The sequence below is a fragment of the Macrobrachium nipponense genome, chromosome 37 (assembly GCF_015104395.2).
Source record: "Macrobrachium nipponense isolate FS-2020 chromosome 37, ASM1510439v2, whole genome shotgun sequence".
NCBI lineage: Eukaryota > Metazoa > Arthropoda > Malacostraca > Decapoda > Palaemonidae > Macrobrachium > Macrobrachium nipponense.
Window position 1 is genome coordinate 47,035,066 of NC_061097.1, and position 24,396 is coordinate 47,059,461.

Sequence of the window (24,396 nt, forward strand, 5' to 3'; positions counted from 1 at the left end):
AATGTAATTAGACTTCTTGAAGTTAATTGATTTTTGTATTTTATTTTCAGGAGAGCAGTTTGTCATTCTAGATCTTCCACTTTTGTATGAGAGCAATAAAGTTTCTAATTATTTATATAAGACAATAGTTGTCTCATGGTAAGTTTCCACATTTTGTGTTGTGCTTTCTAAATACAGGACACTACTTTAATTGATGTTTAGTGTCATTAGTACTATTTTTTTTATACCTGTTCAACTTCAGTACTCTGTTAACCCTCTTACGCCGACTGGACGTATTTTACGTCGACATTTATTGTCTCTCGTGTGCCGACTGGACGTATTTTACGTCTACTTGCAAAAGTTTTTTTTAAAATTCGCGGAAAAATACTTATAGGCCTACCAGCCTAAAACTTTTGAATCACGCGCCTTGGGGGATGCTGAGAGTTCACGGATCAAGGTGTTGTTTTGTTTACAATCGTTACGCAGGCGCGCAAGCGCGAATTTCTTTCTTGCCGCACTAAAAAGTATCTGTGACACATCTCGGAAATTATTTCGTCACTTTGACATAATTTTTGTACCATTGTAAATTAGCCGTTACATGAAGTATTATGCTTAAAAAATCACAGTAGATGCACGTGACTTCATAAATAAGCGAATACCACGGGAAATGACAGTCAGGAATCCAAGCGCTTTCGTCTTTATTAAGACATCGTCTGAAGACCCGATGCCGCCCAAACAGGTGAACCCGGAGTTAGCCAGGCTAATGCCGGGTGTGTCTCTGCAGCAGCTCCTGTCAGAGAACCTATGGTTCTCGCAGCAAGAGGCACTCGGTCTGGAATCCACTGCCATGGCAGCTTTCCAGGCCGTCTCCTGGATAGACCTGTGGTCCCTCACGGTGTCTAAGGTCGCAGCCAACTCCGGGGGAATTTCTCCCGAAGAAGACTCGGCCTTCAGGAGGCTTTGCCAGTCTGGGGGAAGAGCCATCTCCTTCCTAGCCCACCAGACGGTAAACCTGTGGGCCAACCTGGTTCTCCGACGTAGGGACGCTGTCCTTACTCGAGTATCCATGGCGGCTGGGCGTCAAGCGGCATTGGGACTTCGCAATGGACCATTACGGAGTTCCCCATCTCTCTTCCCAGGAGAGATGGTGGACGCTGCGGTGGACAGACGGCGCACTGATGACAGTGACCGTCTGGTACACCAGGCAGTTTCGAAGGCTTCTGGGCAGCCTCGAACTGCGGCCAAGCCAAAGAGCTCGGCTAGCGCTTCCACGGTGGCTAAGACGGTAGTCGCGTCGAAGCCCCGTGGAAAGACTCTGTCTTCTTCGTCTTCTGCAAAGGGGGGGCGTAACCAGCCCTCCTTCTCGCGAGGAGGCTCTGGGAAGAAGTCGAAGAACGCTAGGGACGGCGTTCCCCCTCACCTGCTGCCGGAAGTGGGGGGGTGCCTGGCCAACCATTGGGCAACTTGGCAGTGCTACGGCGCCGAGACCTGGATAGTAGATGTCCTTCGGGAGGGATATCTATTACCCTTCGAATCTCAGCCACCCCTCACCTCCAACCCGGTCCAACCGCAGTCGTACGTTCCAGGATCTTTGAAGGACGTAGCATTGAGACAGGAGATCAAGACCATGCTGAGCAAACGAGCTGTAGAGATCGTCACGGATCAGTCACCGGGCTTCTACAGTCGACTTTTCCTGGTGGAAAAGTCTACGGGAGGCTGGCGCCCGGTGATAGATCTCTCTCCCCTGAACCGGTTTGTTCGCCAGAAAGTACCTCCGCTTCATCCTCGACGGGACGGTGTACCAATTCAGGGCACTTTGCTTCGGTCTCTCAACCGCCCCACAGGTGTTCACGCGAGTGTTCACTCTGGTGTCTGCTTGGGCCCATTCGCACGGGATACGTCTGATGAGGGTATCTCGACGATTGGTTAGTCCTGGCGAGCTCCCGCTCGCAGTTGCTGCAGGACAGGGATCGGCTACTCGAGTTCTGCCGCGATCTGGGGATCGTTGTGAACTTCGAGAAGTCCGATCTCGAGCCCAAGCAGAGGATGAAGTACCTGGGTATGCTGATCGACACGGTAGCAGGGCGAGTCTTCCCCGCAGACTCGCGGATCAGCAGATTCAGGGAGGCAGCCGGCCAGTTCCTGTCTCGGCAGGAACAGGCAGCTCAGCGATGGCAAGTCGTGATCGGACACCTGTCGTCACTCGAGAAGTTAGTCCCTCACGGGCGTCTTTACCTTCGGTCTCTTCAGTGGAGACTAAAGGAGAGTTGGCTACAGGCAACGGATCCCCTGAGCTTTCCAGTGTCGCTGACACCGGAGGTAAGGCAGGACCTAGCCTGGTGGCTGGACGACAGGAACCTCTTAAAGGGAGTGCCTCTGCGCACTCCCCCCCCGGAGATGCAGCTGTTCTCAGACGCATCAACCGAGGGGTGGGGCGCACACCTGGAGGAGTTGCTGACTTCAGGAGTGTGGGACGAGCACGATAAGCACCTTCACATCAATGTACTGGAACTCAAGGCAGCGTTTCTCGCGCTCCAAGAGTTTCAGGACCGCTTGATGGGACACTCAGTGGTGTTGATGTGCGACAACACCACGGTGGTGGCTTACGTCAACAAACAGGGGGGCCTAGTGTCTCTCCCGTTGTACCAGTTGACTCGGTAGGTGCACGAGTGGGCCGAGGCTCACTCAATAGAGCTGTCGGCACGCTACATTCCAGGGAAGAGGAATGTAGTAGCAGACAAGCTCAGTCGTCGGGATCAGGTGATAGGGACCGAATGGTCTCTACACCAGGACGTGGCGGAAAGGCTCTTCGACCTGTGGGGGCGACCAGTCGTGGATCTGTTCGCCACCCGGCACAACAGAAAACTTCAGGTTTTCTTTTCAGCCGTGCCGGACCCATGGGCAGCTGCAGAGGACGTTCTTCAACACCCGTGGGACAACCTCTTCGCTTACGCCTTTTTTCCCCCGTTCAGCCTGATTCGCAATGGTGATCAGTCGAGCACTGGTCACCCCGAATCTCAGGATGATCCTGGTGGGGCTCCCAATGGCCCCAGGCCACCTTTGGTATCCGGACCTGCTGGCTTTCTTCCGCAGGAGAACCGAGAGAGATTCCCCCTTGGCACAACATTCTCGTTCCAGCCACACGTAGAGCCTTTCGGTACCACCAAACAGTCCAGTCCCTTCGTCTTCACGGCTGGCTGTTATCCACCATCTCTTGCGAACGAGAGGCTTTTCTCGAAGCGCAGCAACAGAGATGGCTGGAAACGTCCGTCAGTCCTCTGCAGCTGTGTACCAGGGGAAAGTGGGCCGTCTTCTGTGGTTGGTGTCGTAGACGGGGTATATCTCCTCTCAGAGCCACTCTTCAGCAGGTAGCGGATTTCCTCGTTTTTCTTTGCCAGAGAAGAAACTCCTCTCAGACCCCACAGTCAAAGGATATAGAGCCGCCCTGGCACTAGTCCTGAAACTGAGGGGATTGGACATCTCGAACTAAAGTTCGAGATCTCCTTGCTCATGAGGAGCTTTGAAGGTCTTGCCCACCAGGGAACTCAGGCCCCCTGCGTGGGATGTGACTCTCGTCCTGAGGAGTTTGACTCGAAGACCCTTTCGAGCCACTCCGAGAGTCGTCAGACAGGGTATCTGACCCTCAAGACCCTCTTCTTGCTGGCCCTGGCATCGGCCGAAGAGAGTAGAGGAACTTCATGGTCTTTCCTTCGATGTATGACCACTCCAGGGGATGGGGGATCTGTGACGCTCGATTTCGTCCCGAACTTCGTGCGAAGACTCAGAAACCTTCGGTCCCTGACGACAGGTTCGAGTCTTTCACGATTCCCTCCCTAATGGACTTCACCGATAATGATGCGGATGAGATGCTGCTTTGTCCTGTGAGGGCGCTACGGCGCTATCTGAAGAAGAACTCGGCACCTCAGGCCTGAGTGTTGACGCCTCTTCGTTAGCACTGGGTGGGGTAACCAAGGAAAGAAGTATCCAAAGACACTCTTTCGTTCTGGCTGCGTGAGGTCATCAGGAGGGCGTATGAGGCTGATGGTATTGACGACATCCGTACGTCCCGTTTCCCGAGAGCTCACGAAGTCAGAAAGTATGGCCTCTCGTTGGCGTTTCGTAAGGAACTTCTCCGTGCGCAGGTCCTGAAGGCAGGTGTCTGGTCTAACCAGACTACCTTCACCTCCTTCTACCTTCGGGATATTGCCACAGGTCCTTGGTATACCTTTTCCTTGGGACCCGCTGGTGATGCTCAACAAGTTTGTGTATCAACCCAGACCCTCGCAGGCTGAACAGCATCGAGTCCTGGTGTGACTGTGCGGATGGATGTGTGAATGAGTGAGTGACAACTGGCTTCTCTTCTCCCATCTTTCCTCCTCCTCTACCTGTGGGCAGAGGGTCACGGTCGTCACTATGCTGGATGAGGACGAGATGCAGGTGAGCTATATGACAGAGCCCCATTCGAATCCATCCCTTTCACTAGGGATAGAAGCAGAATATCCACCACTTCCTCCTACAAGGGGGGGGGAACGTGGATGCCAACAGAGACAAACCCATGACTTTATATTTGCTCCTGTACAGGAACAAGTTCTTACATTGCTGGTACGAAGAGACACGCTTGCCTCTCTCTTAGTACTTGGTCCAGAAGTCTGACCATTGATCCTGCGGTGCACACCCCGATCAATCGGACAGAGGCTTGGATCCCCCTCCCTCGCTCTACGACAGGGAGGCATTCCAAGGTTGGGCGAACACCAGTCTGTTCACAAAAGACTCAGATTCCTCCCACCAAGAAGTGAGTCTTCCTATTGTAAAAGGACCGAAGGTTTGTATGCCGTCCGGAACTGGAAACAAATTTGGACAAATTTTGAATTTGTTCCAAAATTGCATTTTCCTAACTATACAAACCTGAGGTCCTTTTACACATAGTCCCACCTCATGCCACCCCTCACTCTGCAGTTTTTTGCTTGGGCCAAAAGCAAAAGTGATTGTTTACCTCCCAGTCGCGCGCCGCGCCTGTCGGACAAGCAGTTAACTACCGAATCCCTTGTTCGAAAGCTTACGACCTATCCAGCTGCCGCTAGTAACCTTCCTATTGTAAAAGGACCTCAGGTTTGTATAGTTAGGAAAAATGCAATTTTGGACAAATTGTCATTTTAAAATTAGCTGTTATATAAAGTTTTATATATGGAAATGTGCGCAATTTCATGCACAATACATCTAAAAACAACCCATGGTTGTAGCTTTTATCAGTTTTGAGATATTTTCATATAAATAACGATAATTGCCTAAATTTCAACCGGTCAACTTTGTCTCTACCGAAATGGTCGAAAAACGCAATTGTAAGCTAAAACGCTTATATTCTAGTAATATTCAAGCATTTACCTTCATTTTGCAACAAATTGGAAGTCTCTAGCACAATATTTTGATTTATGGTGAATTTATGAAAAAAATAACATTTTCTTTACGTCCGCACGGTAACTCTTAAGAAAAAATCATACGTGCAATTGTGGTAATGTTTGCACCATTTTAAATTAGCCGTTACATAAAGTTTTATATATGAAAATGTGCAAAATTTCATGTAGAATACAACTAAAAATAATTGAAGGTTGTAGCTTTTCTCATTTTTGAAATATTTGCATATAAATCACGATAAATAGAAAAAAAAAAACCCAAAAAAACATTCGGTCAAATTTGACTCTACCGAAATGGTCGAAAAACGCAATTGTAAGCTAAAACTCTTACAGTCTAGTAATATTCAGTCATTTATCTTCATCTTGAAACAAATTTGAAGTCTCTAGCAAAATATTTAGATTTATGGTGAATTTAAAAAAAAATCTTTTCTTCCCTCCGCGCGCGGATTCTCCGCCACAAATCTCCGAAATGCGTACGTACCATTCTCGGAATATTTGCTCCGTTTCATATTAGGCATTTCATAGAGTTTTATATATGAAAATGTGCGCAATTTCATGTAGAATAAAATGAACAATATTTGAAGGTTGTAGCTTTTCTTATTTTTGAAATAATTGCATATAAAAAATATATATATATAAAAATTCGATATTCGGTCAACTTTAACTCGTCAGATATGGTTGAAAACTGCAATTGTAAGCTAATACTCTTACAGTATAGTAATATTCAATCATTTGTCTTCATTTGGAAAGAAATTGGAAGTCTCTAGGGCAATATTTAGATTTATGGTGAATTTTTGAAAAAAATATTTGTTTACGTCCGCGCGTTACGAATTCATGCATTATTTTGTGATAGTATTTTCTCTGTGTTGCTTTATCATTTTACAATGTGTTATATACCAAAATGATTGCAATTTAGTGTACATTACAACGAAAAAAAAGTAACTTGTTACCTTTTAAGTGTTTTGCGCACAGCGCGATTTGAATATAATTATATATGAAATTTCGATTTTATACATTCAACTTCCCTGCCAGATATATACTTAGCTATAGACTCCGTCGTCTCCGACAGAATTTCAAATTTCGCGGCACACGCTACCGGTAGGTCAGGTGATCTACCGCCCTGCCCTGGGTGGCAGGACTAGGAACCATTCCCGTTTTCTAATCAGAATTCTTCTGTCGCCCGGACCATCAACATTGTTGTTGGTTCCCTCTCGATTGGTTTTTCGTTTTTTCACCGGCAATTGATCTTCTTGACCGACTTTTGGTGACGTATCTGGATTGTTGGATTGGCATACGCTTTTGTGGACTGTTTTGTGGACTTGATTTTGGAATTTTCTTTAATAATGTCTGACTCTGGAATGGTTGTGAGACGTGTGAATGTAGGCTGTAAGGTGAGGTTGCCGAAAGCTTCGGTAGACCCTCACACGGTATGCAAGGGTTGCAGGGAGTATGAATGTTCTTTTACTAATACTTGTAAGGAATGTGAGAACTTGAGTGAGAACGAATGGAAGAATTAACTAATTATTTAAAAAAGTTAGAGAGAGAAAGAGTGAGGAAGGCTTCTTATAGAAGTTTAAGTAGTTCTAGATCTGAACTAATTCCAAGCTTGGGATCTTCCCCAAGGGTATTGCTACTTCTCCTTCCATTGCAGCCCCTTCTCCTATTGCAGAACCTGTAGATCCAGCAAAAGAACTTGCGGATCTAAAAGCAGCCTTCAAGTTGATGGAAAACAAAATGGCTGCCATACAAGGTAAGGCTAGTGATTTTTCAGTGGACAGTGATATGAGTGTCCCCAGTGTAGTGGAGGGGGCATCTGGTCGGCTCAGCAACGCTCCTAGGTCTAGACCTCTTCCAAGCTCACATGCCCAGAGGAGAAGGAATGTCGAAAACCGAAAGGAGGTTGTGGAGAATCCCCACCGATCAGGTGTCCCTTCGGCGGTTTCTGTGACACCCCAGACTGCCAAGGATCGCTATTGTAAAAGCGTCCTGCGTGAGTGTTTTTCGTCGTCGGGATCTTCATCTCCGAGACGTGATTGGAGAGATTCAGATCGATCTCGGCCTCTCAAGAGGAGTTGGAAGGATCCGACTATTGATTCGAGCCCAGAAACTTCCCTGAGGAGTCTCCTCGGGAGTGAAGAAGGCAAGAAGAGCCATTCTTTCAACCAGAGTTGAGAAGGGGGCAGGAGGTGGAGGCTATGGACTCCTCCCCTCCTCCTTCCCCTCCTCCCGAAGAGGATAAAGAGGAGGCTACGAAGAGATTCATGATGGCGATGCAAGAACAGATTTCGTCTTTTGTAGGAGTTCTGTCAAAGGAGCCTCCTAGAAGGAAAGACACTTCCCTTCCTATCAAAAGATCCTCCAGACGTATGGAGGTATCTGCCGCCAGGATCGATACTCCTACTCAAGGTGAGGTTTCCTGTACGAACCTGGATGAACCGATCAGACGTCTGGCACCGGCCAGGAGTGAGGAGTCACCCAGGAGCCAAGAGCCAGGAGTGAGGAGTCAACCAGGAGGCAGGAGCCCAGAGCCAGGAGTGTAGAGGCATCCAGGCAGGAGGCAGGAGCCAGGAGGCAAGAGGCAGGAGGCAGGAGTCAAGAGGCAGGAGCCAGGAGCCAAGAGGCAGGAGTCAGGAGGCAGGAGCCAGGAGTCCGGAGTCAGGAGGCAGGAGTCCGGAGTCAGGAGGCAGGAGTCAGGAGTCAGGAGGCAGGAGTCAGGAGCCAGGAGGCAGAGTCAGGAGGCAAGAGGTCAAGAGCCAGGAGGCAGGAGTCGGGGACTCGTTCCTGGAGGTTATGACTCTTCTCCAAATAGGAGCTCCTCTCCTTCAGAGCATAGGAGGTCTTGGAAGGACTCTCCCTCCAAACGTGAACTTTCTCCTTCGTCTGATCGAGGGCTAGACGAGTTGTCTGATGACGAACCTCCTGCTAATGAGGGACTATCTAGTTATAAAGTCTTAGCCTCATTATTACTTCAAGAATTTGGAGATTCTCTTAGTCCGGCGGCTCCTCCTTCTCCTCGTTCTCTCTTTTCGAGCTCGGCTACGGCAAAATCTTCGGCCTTTTTGAAAATGAAGCCTGCGATATCTATGAAGAAGGCACTCCATTCTTTAGATTCTTGGATGGACAAGAAGAAGGAGTTAGGAAAGACGGTATTCTGCATGCCTTCCTTCCAAATTACATGGAAAGAGAGGTATTTGGTATGGGACAGGAGAGACTATGGGTCTTTCTCTACCTGCCTCTGCAGATGCCGACTTTTCCAATTTAGTGGAGGCCTCTAGACGTCACTCCTTAGGATCGGTCAGAGCGACGTGGAGCACTTCAGAGTTGAACCACTTTCTAAAGGGACTTTTTGTCACTTTAGAGGTGTTCAACTTTCTGGATTGGTCACTCGGAGTTCTGGCCAACAAATCTAAGGATCCGGAGTTTCTTAAAAACCCAGAGATTCTCCATAGCGTCCTGTCCTGCATGGACAAGGCAGTACAGGACGGTTCGGGTGAAGTGGCTTCCCTTTTTGGTGCTGGTCTCCTGAAAAAGAGATCAGTTTATGGATCCCTATTATCGAAAGGGGTTTCTCCGAGCCAGAGGACTGCTTTATTGTTCGCCCTCTATCGGATCATCTGTTTCCTTCTCAGTTGGTGAAGGATATATATCGCTCGCTAACTGAGAAGGCGACACAGACCTACTAACACAAACGTCCAAGAAAGGACGCCCTGTAGTGTCGGCGATTAAGAAGGACTCTCGTCCTCCTCAGCAGCCCTTTCGTGGAGGTACAGCGGCTCGTCCCCCTGCCAGAAAGAAGAGCTCTGATAAGAGAGGAAGGTCTTCCTTTAGGCCCTTCAAGAAAATCCAAGTGACTTGTTGCTCCTTCAAGCACCAGTGGGCGCCAGACTCCTGAACTTTGCAGGAGTATGGGCAAAAAGGGGAGCCGAACCCTTGGTCAGTGTCGGTCCTAAAGAAGGGATATGTAATCCCCTTCGACAACAGCCCTCCCTAACATCTACGCCTCGGGAACTGTCAGCGAGGTACAGAGACCCGGTAATGAGAAAGACTCTCCTTCAAATGGTGGAACAAATGTGGGAAAAGAGGCCATCGAACTTGTGCAGGATCCACACTCCCCGGGGATTTTACAATCGCCTTTTTCTAGTACCAAAGGCATCGGGGGGGTGGAGACCAGTTCTGGACGTAAGCGCTCTGAATCGCTTTGTTCAGAAAAAGAAGTTTCGCATGGAAACGTCCGCCTCAGTAATGTCGGCTCTTCGTCCAGGAGATTGGATGGTCTCTCTGGACTTGCAAGACGCATATTTCCACGTTCCCATTCACCATTTGTCAAGAAATATCTTCGTTTTGTAATAGGAGACAAGATCTTTCAGTTCAGGGCTCTGTGCTTCGGTCTGTCTACAGCTCCGCAAGTATTCACCAACCTGATGGCGAATGTGGCAAGATGGCTTCACCTAGAGGGAATAAACATCTCCCTCTACTTGGACGACTGGCTGATCAGGGCCAAGTCGGAGATTCAGTGCTTGGAGGACTTATCAGTAACAAGGAACATGATAGATTCGCTAGGATTGCTCGTCAACCTCGAGAAGTCACAGCTGATCCCCAGCCAGAACTTGGTCTATCTGGGGATTCAGATGGATTCTCGGGGTTTTTCGAGTATATCCTTCGCGAGAAAGAATCACTCGAGGTTTATCGAGAATCTCGAGCTTCTTAGAGAGAAAGAACAGCTCAGCGAGGGATTACCTGAGCCTTTTAGGGACCCTGTCCTCACTGGAAAAGTTCTTCTCTCTGGGGAGACTTCACCTTCGCCCTCTTCAGTTTTTCCTCAAAGAGGTGTGGAGTTGGAAGACGGGACAACTCTCGGACATCTTCCAACTTCCACAAGAGGTAAAAGATCATTTGAAGTGGTGGATCCCTCCTCTTCAAAAGAACGAGGGCGTATCGCTTGCCCTGCAGAACCCAGACCAAGTGTTATTTACCGCGACGCTTCGGAGTCGGGATGGGGAGCGACGCTAGGAGCAAGGGAGGTGTCAGGCACCTGGACAAAGGAACAGGTGTCCTGGCACATCAATTGCAAGGAACTAGTGGCCATACACCTAGCCTTAAAGTTCTTCGAAGAGATAGTCAGAGACGGGGTGATACAGATAAACTCGGACAACACCATGGCTCTGGCTTACATACGCAAGCAAGGAGGCACGCACTCTTTCTCCCTCTATCAGTTAACAAGACACCTGTTAACCTGGACGGAAGAAAGAGGCATAACTCTCCTCACAAGGTTTGTTCAAGGGATCAAGAATGTGAGAGCGGACAGACTGAGCAGGAGGAATCAGGTCCTTCCCACAGAATGGACTCTACACGAAGAAGTGTGTCGAAGTCTTTGGTCCCTGTGGGGGAGACCTCACATAGACCTGTTTGCGACGTTCCTCTCCAAAAGAATAGAGATCTTTTGCTCTCTTGTGGAAGATCCGAGAGCCTTCGCAATAGACGCGTTTCTCCTGGATTGGTCGGGTGTGGACGCGTACGCCTTTCCCCCGTTCAAGATCCTGGGGGAAGTGCTCAGGAAGTTCGTAGCTTTCGAAGAGCACGAAGTTTGACGCTAATAGCCCCATTTTGGCCAGCCCAGGAATGGTTCACGGAGGTACTGGAGTGGATAGTGGACTTCCCCAGATCGCTTCCAAACAGACCAGATCTACTCAGACAACCCCACTTCGAGAGGTTTCAGGTTTCATCAAACCTCCCAGGTCTCGCTCTGACTGCCTTTCGACTATCGAAAGACTTGTCAGAGCGAGGGGCTTTTCTCGCAAGGCTGCGGGCTCTATCGCTAGAGCCCGCAGAGCTTCGACGAGAAGAGTATACCAATCAAAGTGGGAAGTCTTTAGGAGGTGGTGTAAGGGTCAGAAGCTGTCCTCCTCCAGTACCTCTATAGTGAATATTGCCGATTTCCTCCTCTTTCTGAGAGAGGAATCACACCTATCTGTCTCAACAATAAAGGGATACAGAAGCATGCTGTCTTCAGTATTTAGGAATCGAGGCCTAGACATTGCAAGCAACAAAGATCATACAGATCTAATTAGATCTTTTGAGACTTCAAAGGCAGCTACTCCTAGAACACCTAGTTGGAATCTAGACGTGGTCCTGAAATTCCTTTCATCGGATAAATTCGAGCCTTTACATCTGGCTTCCTTCCGCGACGTCACTAGGAAAATGCTTGTTCCTGGTGGCTCTCGCTACAGCCAAGAGGACGAGCGAATTGCACGCTCTGGATTCCACGGTGGGGTTCAAAGGAGATGCTGCCATCTGTTCTTTCCAGACAATGTTTCTGGCAAAGAACGAAAACCCGTCAAAACCGTGGCCCAGAAGTTTGAGGTAAAAGGCCTATCTAACCTTGTAGGCAGAGAGATAGAGAGGTCTTCTCTGTCCAGTGAGAGCTCTTAAATATTATTTAGAGAGGAAGAGACAGATGGGAGCTTGTCAACAAGGTCTTTGGTGTGCGGTGAAGAACCCCAAAAGACTCATGTCCAAGAACGCCTTAGCTTTCTTTGTGAGGAGCATTATTACGGACGCTCACAAGAACTGCTCGGAGGAATCCTTCGGTCTTCTAAAGGTCAAGACACATGAAGTGAGGGCAGTAGCAACGTCTTTGGCGTTCCAAAAGAATATGTCTCTAAAGAATATCATTGAGACTACATATTGGAGGTGCAATTCAGTGTTTGCATCTCATTATCTGAAGGACGTGAGAGTGACCTATGAGAAGTGCTTCTCGCTAGGTCCTTTTGTATCAGCAGATACAGTACTGGGTCTTGGAGCAAAGACTGATCCTTAATTTTGTGTTTTTATCGTACATAAACCCTCTTGTCAGATATGTGCTTGGTTTTTCTATTAGCAAGCTCACTAATGTCGCACGGGAGCATAGTGTCATTGCTGGTAGGGGATCAAGTATGTATGGCTAGTAGGGGAGTACAAAATTTAAAATTTTTTTTGTATATTTTGTAATGAAAGTGTATTTATGTTTCGAGTTTTTGGTTGTTTGTAAGGAGTTTGGGGATAACTCCTTACAATCTTAGAACTAACATGGATGTTAGGATCAGGTGATCGGGATCGGTTTTGTGCTCCTTGAACAAGGTGTATTGTCATGTTAGTGGAATAGCACCCAATGACAAAGGCCTTTAGGCTCTGCGAGTAAGTGGATAAGGACCCCATTGGCAGACCCACAAGAACTCTTAGCCATAGATCAATATCTCGCTGAGGCTCTTGAGGCTAAGCAGACTCCAAGGCAGTAGCCGCGAAGTCTTCAGCTAATTAGGTAAGGAACCAAGGTTATTAATACCTACAACATAATGTTGTTTACCTGTCTATTTCAGTAGTTAGCTGTCTCTTACCCACCACCAATGGGTGCTAATCAGCTAAGTATATATCTGGCAGGGAAGTTGAATGTATAAAAATGATATTGTCATGTTACAATAAAGTTTTATACATACTTACCTGACAGATATATACGATTAATGGCCCACCCAGCCTCCCCGCAGGAGACAGGTGGAAGAGAAGAATTCTGATTAGAAAACGGGAATGGTTCCTAGTCCTGCCACCCAGGGCAGGGCGGTAGATCACCTGACCTACCGGTAGCGTGTGCCGCAAAATTTGAAATTCTGTCGGAGACGACGGAGTCTATAGCTAAGTATATATCTGTCAGGTAAGTATGTATAAAACTTTATTGTAACATGACAATATCATTTTTGTGCTATCATATATTGCATTATTTATACATGATAATGATAATTTTTTTCATTTCTGATGGTTGCATACTAAACTTCAGCCAATGACAAAAAAAGGAGCCAAAAATGAAATCTTAATCTTGAAAACTAAGCGCGCTGTGATTTTTTGAAAAAATATTTTTTCCGCTTCCGCGCTCACTCTGAAACACCTCCAGCACACGGGAGACAATTTTTTTTTTACCGCTTCGGCGTAAGAGGGTTAATAGGATTTTATTACTTTTGTGAATATTTTCATGCTTTCGATAATACACAGTTATGAAATACTTTACTATATAATATAGTATAACTGGGAATATTCAGTACGTATCTGTATTTGGGTATAATAAAGGACCTTTAACCTTCCCATAGATTAAAAATGCTGTTACAGTTTGCTGTAGTAAAGATACTGTATTTATACTTTTCAGTGATGATGAAATGCAGCTAGAGCGGCTTTTAGAAAGAAATCAGTATTCAGAGAAGGAAGCTATTGCTCGCATTGAAGCCCAGATGCCTCTAGAGAGAAAATGCCAGTTAGCAGACATCATCATTGAGAATTCGGGATCAATAGCAGAGACAAGGTACCTTTTTTTGCAACAGAATTTTATAATATTAAAGTGTAGTTGTGGTTGATATATGTAGAAGTATTTTCTTGCTTTTTCAACACACTAACAGTGAGCATTAATTGTATCTTATGTCTGTGTATGATTTATGTTTTGCTTTCATTTGATTATGCAGTGAGTTATGCTATGCCTCTGCTGCCAGTTAGATTCATTCAAATTTTACTTTTGCCTATTTGCTCCAACTTTGATAACAAGAATCTTCCATTATTTGAGATGGATCTTACCTACTGTTAAATTTAGCTATATCTCCCCGCCAATTAGGCGAGTCGCATTCAAACAAAAATATTGAATGGCTGCCTGGATGACTGTCTGGTTTACCTGTTCTCCACCAGGTGTGCTTCGAATGTTTTAGCTCTTGTCAGAATTCTCCTTGCTGCCATTGTGGCAAGGCAATTGTTGTATTCTGTGAAGTTTGGCTGTTTTACACCTGTTTACAGTATTGTAATTTAATTTTCCTAGGATATCTTCCACTGGAAGCAAAACCAATAACATCAGGCTATGTAGGAATGTTTTTGGTGAAACCAGGATGGTGAATTGGAAGTTGATCAACATTCCTTTGTACTTACAAGGGTACAGGGTGTGATCTTGGAACTACTAGTTGTGAAGAATGTAGGGAATTGTTTTGAGAAATTTATGCCTGAATATGTCAGATATAGGGAAGACGTTCGATAATTATCGTACGAGTACATTAATTTCACCCTTGTATGATAAAGGATTATTGATCAAAATACGATAATTTGAAAAGGTCTGGTAAGATAATTTGGTCCGATACATCTGGGAACCCTGCAGTGTGGACATTGTTGACTCGTGTGAACGCAGTTGACTTGTGCCGAGTCGCTTAAACTGTCTTCCTCTCATTGAGTCGTGGTGGATTCGATATAGCACTCAGCTGCTGTCACCTTTTATCGACAAGTGATGCTTTTTGTCGCCAAGGGTTGCAGAGAAAGAGCAATCCTTCAAGCTCTTTTGTTTACCTCCTGTCGGCAGCTGTCTCCTCCCGTCGCCCGCTGACGGAAGAAGAGTTTGAATGGAGTTGTTGGAACTCGTTTGGGCCGGTTGGCGTTTGTTGCCACACTATGCCTGGCTGTATCCTCATTTTGTTGAGGAAAGAGGCCACATAGAGAATGTATCTTAATTGTCTTAGCGTATTTTGGCGCCCTCTAAATATAGAAGAAAAGAACCAATGATTTTTCCAATTTGAGAGCATTTCATAACATTTCTTGTCCTCGGACACACAGTCTCCCTTTGTCTGCCTTGGCTTGTCGTCTTGTCTTTTAGAGTCGTGGAGAGCCGAAGGCCGCCTTTTGCTGTACAACGCTCATTGGTCCTTTAACCGTCTTTAGTCGGAGGTTCGCTTTCTTCCTCTTTCCTGTGGGGAAATGAACTCGAGACTGACAGACATGCTGATGGATTTTCAGTCTAACTTGAGTTATTACCTTTTATCTACGTTGTTTCGTCTCTGCGACTTTTAGAGAGGTGGAGACGCCAATCCAGCGGGAGTTTTTAGCAAGGAAACAAGTAACTAAAACAATTAACTCATTTCTGATGCTGCAGGGTAATGTCCTCATGCTTATACTCACTTGGTTTGGAAGAAGTGAGAACACTTTCGCTTCCTGTCTGATTATGCAGCTCGGTTTAAGGCGAAAAGGGATTATCTATTGGTAGTCTTATTTTATACCTTTTGGGGATAAGTGCAGATTCAGGTTCTGGATATGGACAGTTGCAACCTTCTAAGATGCATGGAGAGACTTGGGACCAGTACATTACATGCTGGAGACAGTGAAGGGCAGTTGTGATTCTTTTTGGTTGTCCTCCACTGGTTTAATCTCCCGCTTATAGCTTCCCTTGTCTTCAGCAGAAATCTCTCATAAGTCTCTTTTAGTAGGAGATTGTATATACGTAGAGGGAATGATGGTCACAAGGGTAATTCTTTAGGAAGACACCCATAAGTAATTGGAGATATTCTTGGACGTTTGGAGACTGAATAACCATATACTTGTTGGTTTTCTAGCATGGTTTTAGTGCCTTGCCAAAGAATGGTCAGACTTGTGGTGCACATGCAGAATGTATTCCACTTACCATACATCCACAGTCATGCAAGTTCCTTCAAGATGTTTTTACTAGAAGGTATTGCTGTTCTGTCCACTTTGTTTGGGTTAGTGTGCAGCCCTCTATAAGTTATGTCCGGGACTTGTTGCCCATTGGTAGATGGTGTCGACTTTAGGAGCAAGACACTTCTACTGAATCAGTGATTCAAGTTAGCCAACTCTGTCAACAGTATTCCAAAGGCCAAGGAGCTGTTGCTTCTTCTGGCCCAATGCACTGGCCCAATTTCTATGCATTATATTGTTAATTCTTTATATCCCCATTCTTATCTAGTGATGTGGGGATGATACTTAGTTATGCATGCTTGTCAGTCAAGATGAATAGGCATGTGCTGCTTTAAGAATTTTAGACCTGAAGAAAACTTCCTTTATGGTAAGGGCTTTTCCTCATTAGGAAACATGGCCTCACGGGATATTTTCAGATAATCATGCTCAATTAATGTACAGGTTCAGCGTAAGAATTATGACTTGCAAATAACGCTCATTAAATTTGTAAGTAATCCAGAACCAACTTTGGCGCCAGGATGGTAGGAGGGACACTAACCAGGAATTTTCCATTTTTTATTCTTAAACTTAAGTCCAAGTTTTGGTCTTTTCTCTCTTTCATGAAACACAGAGTTTAACTAGTCTCATTACACTTTCGTGCAACATAGAATGGTCAACACTACACCTGGTAAAACTTTTTAGATGTCAGGGCAGTGGAAAGACATCAGGATGCTTAGCAGGTTTATTCCCGTCAGAAACAAAGTCTTTGTGGAAAGTTTGCTGCTTTGAGTGAAATGAAACAACATATTGGTTTGATCATTCATTCTGTGGAAGGACAGTGTTTGAGCAATTGGGGATTCAGGAAGAACAACTGCCTACAAGGGCCTTTACATCTGTAAGTTTGGCACTTGGTGTGGATTTAAGGATCACTCATTTAGCTTCCTAGCATGTAGATGAACAGGGACATCCAAATGATTACTACTACTTTGTTGGTCCTCAGGCTTGAGCAGTGGATGTGTCCTTAAATTTTGCCTAATTCAGACTCATAGGCCTGCCCCTTGTATCTACTCTGAATTATGTTGAGCAATTTCAAATTCAAGAATTGCTTAGTCTCCTGCAGAGCCCTTGTAGCCTCAAGGCAAAAAATTTTCAGAATTTCCAATGCTCTTGGTAGATGTCTCATTCTTCCGTTGAGAAGAAATCAACTCTACTACACAATTCCATACAGTTCCATTAACGTAGGCATCTCCTCAACTGCTTGGGAGATGTTAGAATGTCCCCTCCCAATAATAAGATTTTCAAGTTATCAATAGGATCTGTCCTTGATTTAAAACTGCCATGGCCTGGGGTCAGAAGCAGTGGTCTGTGTGTTGCTGAGGGTACCATTCTGGAGGAATTTTCAGCACCTGGAACCTTGTAGACGTTAATGTTTTCTGTTTAGAGGAGGTAAGACTTTTCACTGTTTACTTCCAAAGTTATCGCTCCATAGGTACTTTCATCGGTATTGCATCAAGTACTTTTAGACCTTGCTGAGGACCAGCACTGTAAGGTGTTGAGATTGAAGCCCCTTCATCTCTATATCAGTCTCTCTCTGGAGTTTAGATGCGGGTCTAAACTTTATCTGAATTTACTGTAAAACCTTTTATATACCCGCGGTTAATAAGTGAATTTATTGTCAGTACCCTTCTTTAAGCTGGTGTAAAGGGAATGCTATTTTAGCTTTCTGCCTTAGAGCTGAGGGTGATGTTAAGGCTATGCTTTACAGTTCCCTGTAAAAATTACAATGTAACCCATTGGGGAGGAAAAAGAGGAAACTTCTCTATCCTATTGAGGCATTTGAATTTAAAGGTTAAACCTAGAATATTTTTATCATCCTTTTAGAAACTTGAAATCTTTGTCAAAGGTAAATGCTGGAAGAGGCAAAGTTAATATTTGGTTTTGTGGTTTTAAGAAAAACATGTTGTGGTCAAAGGTTAGCCTGGAAGAGGCAAAAATCAACCTTTTGTTGATTTTAGAAAACCTAGCTGTCTTTGCCAATGGTTAAGCTTGAAGGCAAAGTTAACTTTTTGTTTTGTGGTTTTAGAAAACCTAGAATGTATTTGTGAAGGTTAAGCCTGGAAGAGGCAAAGTGTTAACCTTTTGTGTTGTGATTTTTAGAAACTTATAACGCCTTTGCCAATGGTTAAACTTGAAGGCAAAGTTAACTTATAACGCCTGTGCCAATGGTTAAACTTGAAGGCAAAGTTAACTTTTGTTTTGTGGTTTTACAAAACCTAGAATGTATTTGTGAAGGTTAAGCCTGGAAGAGGCAAGTTAACCTTTTGTCTTGTTGTCTTGTGATTTTAGAAACTTTGTCAAGGAACAAAAGGTCCTCTGTGACATATTGGATAGGCAAGTGCATGAGAACTAGCTCCATATCTTCTACCTTTATTGAAGGTAAACATTCATAATGTGAGCAGTAGTTGCAACTTCATTTCGTGTTAAGTCAATTTGTCGCTCCAGAATAGGATTGATATGTCACAGTAGAAGTACTACAATTCAGTTTTTTGCCAGATCATTACCTTAAGTATACAGAATTGTGTTTGAAAACAGTAAAGCCCGTAATCCGCTACTAGTAGTGGGTAGTCTTTCCTGAACCAAAAAAAGAGCGATTCTTTAGGCTCTTTTGTTCAAATCTTGGGTTTTAATATTTTTGGGAGCGTGAAGGTACAAATTTTGTATAGGAGCGTACCTTTATATTAAAGGTATTTATTTTAAGTGACTGTCATTTTGTAGGGCTTTTGGACCCAGGCACAGGTCCCTCATACCACTTGCATTTCATGCAGACTGAATCGAAGCGGTTTTCTCCGCAAGACTGCTCTTTGCTGCATACATATGAGAGCCTTGCTCCCTGAATGGAATCCAACTTCTGGTGGTAGTAAAATCCACCAAGGATTCCAGATCAGGTGAGAATGTTTTGGGTTTTCTATAAGAAACCTTTAGCTCGAATGGCTGAGTGGAATTTTGTCTAGCTGCACTACCCACCATCCTCTTCTTAATGTGGGAATCAGCTAAATTTAACAGTAGGTAAGATTCATCTCAAATAATATAAATTTTCATAATAAAATTTATTATGTGGATGCTTACCTACTTTTAAAGTAGACCCACTCAGCCTCCCCACAACTTAGTGGGCTGTCAAGGAGAATTCTGACAAGAGCTAAAACTTTCAAAACACACCTGGTGGAGAACAGGTAAACGAGACAGTCATCCGGGCAGGCATTAAATTTTTTTGTTTGAATGCCGACTTGCCTAATCGGTGGGGAGATATAGCTAAATTTAACAGTAGGTAAGTATCCAAATAATAAATATTATTATGAAAATTTATATATTTCTTTACCTCTGTTCTTTTAACAAGCAAAAACTGTAAATATTATTTGCAATAGTGTAGTAAAGTATGTCTCGGTATATTTAGGATGTAGTCAGTAGTCTTTAGAATGAATAGTACCGTAATTCTTGTAAATTAGTAGTTATCTCTCCATTACTTTATTTTCTGTTATGTGTTATTGAAGGGGTGAACCTGCTGTTTTCTTCATTCCTGACATTTTATACTTACCAGCATGGGAATGTTTCTGTTCATTGTAAGGAGACTGCTAATCAATAATAGGTTGACCCCGTGAACTTAAGTTAACCATATAATATCTCAACAGCAGTCACAGTGTAGGGGCCTTCTTTTACACAATTGAAGCAGGATTGTGGGAACAAATTTGAAGGTTAGCAAATGAAACTCCGATTCTCCTTAACCTAATTCATTACCTTGATATTACAGTATGTAACTTATTCATTCTTATCCCTAGTTCATCAAACCTTTCCTCCTTACACTATAAGTATCTAACTCGGCCGAACTTAAGATTACTTAATATTACCCAATACTACCCCGACCACCTAAGAATCTAAACTTATTTCCTTAACTGCATATTACCACGACCTTCTAAGAATCTCAATCTGGTATTGGTCTTAATCCTTCACTTTTCCCTACATAGAATGGAAACTCTTCCAATGTTTGAAAGATAAGTCTATCACTTCCTCTTGGAATTGTCCAGCAAAGGTTATTTGAGAACTTAAGTTCGAATTCTGTAAACCACTTCACCATTAGGCTGATTCACATTCTGTCGTCATCTTTTGTCAAGTTACCATATAAATCCTTCTCCTTTTTAATAGTACTTGATTCCATCACTGTATCAAAGAGAGGTGGTCATCCAAGTACTGTACAAAGTCTTTTGTAGGTTCTGTTCTGGACAGTGTTCCTTTGTAATACCTTATTCCTCCTTTGTAATAGTACCTTATTCCATCACTATATCCAAGAGAGGTGTGCATCCAATTGAAGGGGAGTGCAACTTGCTCGCTCATCCCCGTCTACCAAACTGCAATGAAAAAAAAGGAAAACAAACGTGAATATTGAAATACTAAATCCTAACACCTACACAAGCAACAACAATAAAAGCATAATAATAAAAACATTAATTATATCCCAAAACACTACAGTTTCAAAATTGCCTAACGGCCCTAACCTAATAACAAAAAAAGGAAAAAAAATCAGATATTTAATCACACAATCCCATTTTTTTTTTTTACTACCACAACAGCAGGAGTTTTAGACATAATAAAAGGAGATTTGTCAAGGTTATGTGATGACCCAAGCTTTTCTTCCTTAGCTAATGATGTCTAGAGGATGGACTTCATTGGTTTACACAGAGGAAGGTTCTCTAGTCATGTCCATGATAAAGATCTTGGAGTCAGCTTGAGAAGGACTATTAACCATGATCATTGGTTTTGTGACACTTGACTTATTAAGCTATTTTCTGGAGATGAGGAGTTTCATCTTTTACAGTGAACTTTATAATATATATGTAAAGTAAGGTTGTACTACTTGTAGAGGAAAAGATTTAGAATGTAGGGGGTTACTACTTTGGTATAAAAAACTTGAGAAAAAACTACAAGTTGTTGTTGTTTTTATGAGTCAGTATAAATGCCCTGAGTTTCATAGAATCCATTGCTTTTGGAGTATTGACCCAAATGTGGAATCTGCTGAGAGAGGGATAGAAATACCCTGCCATTGAGGATTCACAGCGGGTACCAAAAATAAGTTGTTCCTATGTCAAAACATGTATTTTCTTAATTATGAGGTTTCACATTAAGAGACTTACCATTAAGTTGCAAATAAAAAAGTCATGATGATCAAAGATTACCATATAGTATTTGTTTGCATGTTTTCACAAACTTTATATGTACCATGTACTATATAATATTTTATGTAATGTAAAATGTAGCTTAGACTAACATTTTGTGATGTGTTTTTGTGTATAATGTAGTTTTGACTGATATTAAATGTTTTTATTTTGATCAGGAAACAAGTGGAGGGAATCATCAAGTTACTGCGCTCATCCAATCATCACATTTATAATCGTGTCCTGTATGGAGGCTTTTTTATCGCACTTTTAGCTGGGATTCTGGTTTTGGTGTATTGGTTGTGTATAAGATGATTTGTATAATAGATATATTTTTTGAAGAGATGACTGATATATTGCAACAGGAGACCAGTTGCATAATTGGAATTGCACATTTAGTAGGTCACATCACTGAGAAACAGTGTACTGTACTTCCTTGTTCAACGTTTTAGCTACAGTATATTTTTAGAGTGATAGTCTTTTAGTTGAGGACAGTAGTGTTTTAGAAATCTTTTAGAAATTTAAAACTATTATTCATTGTGGATGATGAGAGTTTTTTAATTCATAAGAGTTTTAAATTTTTATTACATTTTTTTACTCTGTACAGGCAAAGTGTCTTGTGTACATATCATGTAAAGTATTCTATGATGGCTATTTGAAAATATCTATTTCGGATTAATAAAACCTTTAAATCATTAATGCTAATGTTTTTATTGTAATGTAGAAATCATTATCTAATACATATTCTGTATATACTTAAGCTCAGTCCAAGTTTATATTACCAAGATAATTAAATTATTTTATAAATATTTAAGTTTCTGTACATAAAGGTTCGTTCTCTGCACAAAAAGCAAATTTGTATGTTCCTCTTGATGTTGTAATGTGTTTTTATTTACTGATGGTAGTATTAATGAAATGAAAGCTACCTGGAAGATGATTGACTTCAATCAAAATAATTGGGTTAAACTTCTGTACAGTATTCTCTCAATTTTAAAGATTCAGATTTTGTTGTCAGCATTTAGTAAATCCTGATCATGTTTCATATATGTACTATGAAGATGAAACCTCAATTTCTATAGTTTGCCATAGATTTTGGGTCTTGGAAAAAGGAGTAATTGTCCATTTAGAGAATTCCAGAAATGAAAGTACTATAGTAGATTCACATCAACGTGCGTTTGATGTCTAGGCCCGTCCCTTACGACATTCCTGATTGGCTGTTGGTAAGCCAATCACAGGGCTGGAAATTCTCAAGTCTCTCTTGAGAGTGTTCACATAGGCAGGATGTATGTTCCACCTCTCCTGAGGGATACTTTTGAAAGATGTATCCCTCAGGAGAGGTGGAACATAGATCCTACCCATGTGAACTCTCGGGAGAGGCTGAGAGTTTCCAGCCCTGTGATTGGCTTATCAATAACCAATCCGGAGCGTCACAAGGGACTGGCCTAGACATCAAATGCCCAGTTGATGTGAATCTACTAGTATAGTATATACTCAGTTTTTCATTGTGAGTTTGAGTGTTCTGTTGATTTGATTCCAGATTCCTTGAAATTGCTGAGTCAGTCATTTCGATCAGTCCTCTGAAGAGCTTTGACTTACTGTAATGTGTACAAGAAATCCCATACATAGTGTCATATCTTCTGGATAAAGAAAAGACTTAAAGACCCATTGGAAAAGTAGATCCCTACGGGAAGAAGTAATGTAACAAGCCAAGTAGCTCTGGGAGGGCTTTTAAGTGTACATGTTGTTAAGGTTTACCATTTTTTTTTTTTTTTTGAATGCCGAAATCAAATGGTTATCCTGATAAGCAAGGACAGAGAACTCAAGTACGTATCGGAAGCTTTACTAACATCACTTTACTCAAGTTGGGTAAGGAAAAACCAGGTATGTTTTTGTATTTTCCCTTAAGGAGGGAAAGCTTATTTTGAACTTTTTGCTAATTATTCTCCTTTTGGAGGGTTCTTTTTATGCTGTTTTGAAGAAGAAACATTAATCTTTCAGTTATTCGTAGAGAAATTTAGTAAATCTAGAAATGGTGTCATGTTGTAGGATAAGAGATTTAACATGCAGTTGTTTGGCCTTTTGATGGGAAATTATTTACATCCCATTAACCAAAATTCCACAAAACACAAGCCAAGGGAAGAGGATAGAGATACATATAGTATGTAGGAAGAAGAGGAAGGAGCCTAACAGAGGGGTGCTAGGGGCAAATGAGAGAAGATGAAATCACAATCTTAACTCAATAAAAGAAAAGAGAAAATATACCTGATTCTGAAGTGGCTTAGTAAAGATGGTAAAGATGTAAAAAGATGAAAATGGAGAAATTAAAGTTTTAAGTGAAAGAGATATATTGGAATTATTGAGGCAGTACAGTATTTTGAAAGTCTTCATTGAAGAGAATGTCAGTCATAACAAAGGGATCAACACAGAATGCATCAGTTGAAGACTTTGAAAGGAATGTATGATAGATGAAAAATTACAAGGGCCATAGGAAAGATGAGAAATTGAAATGCTCCTAGCTCGCACAGGAGATCTGGTCATCTGCTTGCATGAACATAAGTAAACCTGAAAAAGAATTTGCTCTGCAATGAGAGAATTACAGCAGAATAAGATTGCTTAAGCATATTTTGAGAATATTTGAGGTTGGGCTTCATACCAGAGGCCAACAACATAAGCAGTCTTTATGATGTAGCCACCATAGGAAAACTACTTTGCAAGAGGACGAGAACATGTCACATCATTTTGGCTCGTAATAAAGTATTTAACAGCATACCAAGACAATTTGGAGGACACAACAAAGGCAGAGGTTATTGGGAAGACTATTAATGCTATGCTACCACAAAATAAGGTATAAAAAATTTTTCGTGCTCATAAAGATCAGTGCTAAACACCTTGCTGTTGATTGTAGTACTGGAAGAAGTTACAAAGAAACGTAAAGAATGCCTGTGGGAGCTGCTATATGCAGATGACATGGTGCTAACTGCTGAGTCTGGGAGGAGGTCATGTAAATGTTTGACTAAAAGGTGTGAGAGTGGGATTTAGCAGGAAGAATTGAAAATTAATGTAAGCTAAGCAAAGCCCACTGTAGCTGGGAAGGAAACGGGAAAAAGTACAATAATGAAAGTGGCCATAATGGTGCTTGGTGTTGGGGTGAACTATACTGTGCACCACATGTAACAGATGGTGCCGAGAGATGTTTGAGATGACAAAAGATACTTGGTGTAAGAGATTTTCAATGCCTGTAATGTATGAACAAGTGGGAAAGAGGGATGTAAAGAGCCACATAGTACATAAGAGATCTTAGAACCTTTTTTAACTTATGGGCACACTGAACTGTGAAACAGGGATAC

At 42.9% G+C, this 24,396-nt stretch overlaps 1 protein-coding gene across 1 annotated transcript in view; it reads left to right on the forward strand.

The window, feature by feature from the left end:
- LOC135209242 (dephospho-CoA kinase-like) overlaps nt 1-21,500 on the forward strand; it is a 46,067-nt gene extending 24,567 nt beyond the window's left edge. Inside the window, exons 4-6 of the mRNA XM_064241933.1 lie at nt 51-138; nt 13,561-13,713; nt 21,229-21,500. Of these exons, the coding sequence (XP_064098003.1) occupies nt 51-138; nt 13,561-13,713; nt 21,229-21,364 (377 nt within the window). The 3' untranslated portion in view covers nt 21,365-21,500. The remainder of the gene's footprint in view (nt 1-50; nt 139-13,560; nt 13,714-21,228) is intronic.
- The last annotated feature ends 2,896 nt before the right edge of the window (nt 21,501-24,396 follow it).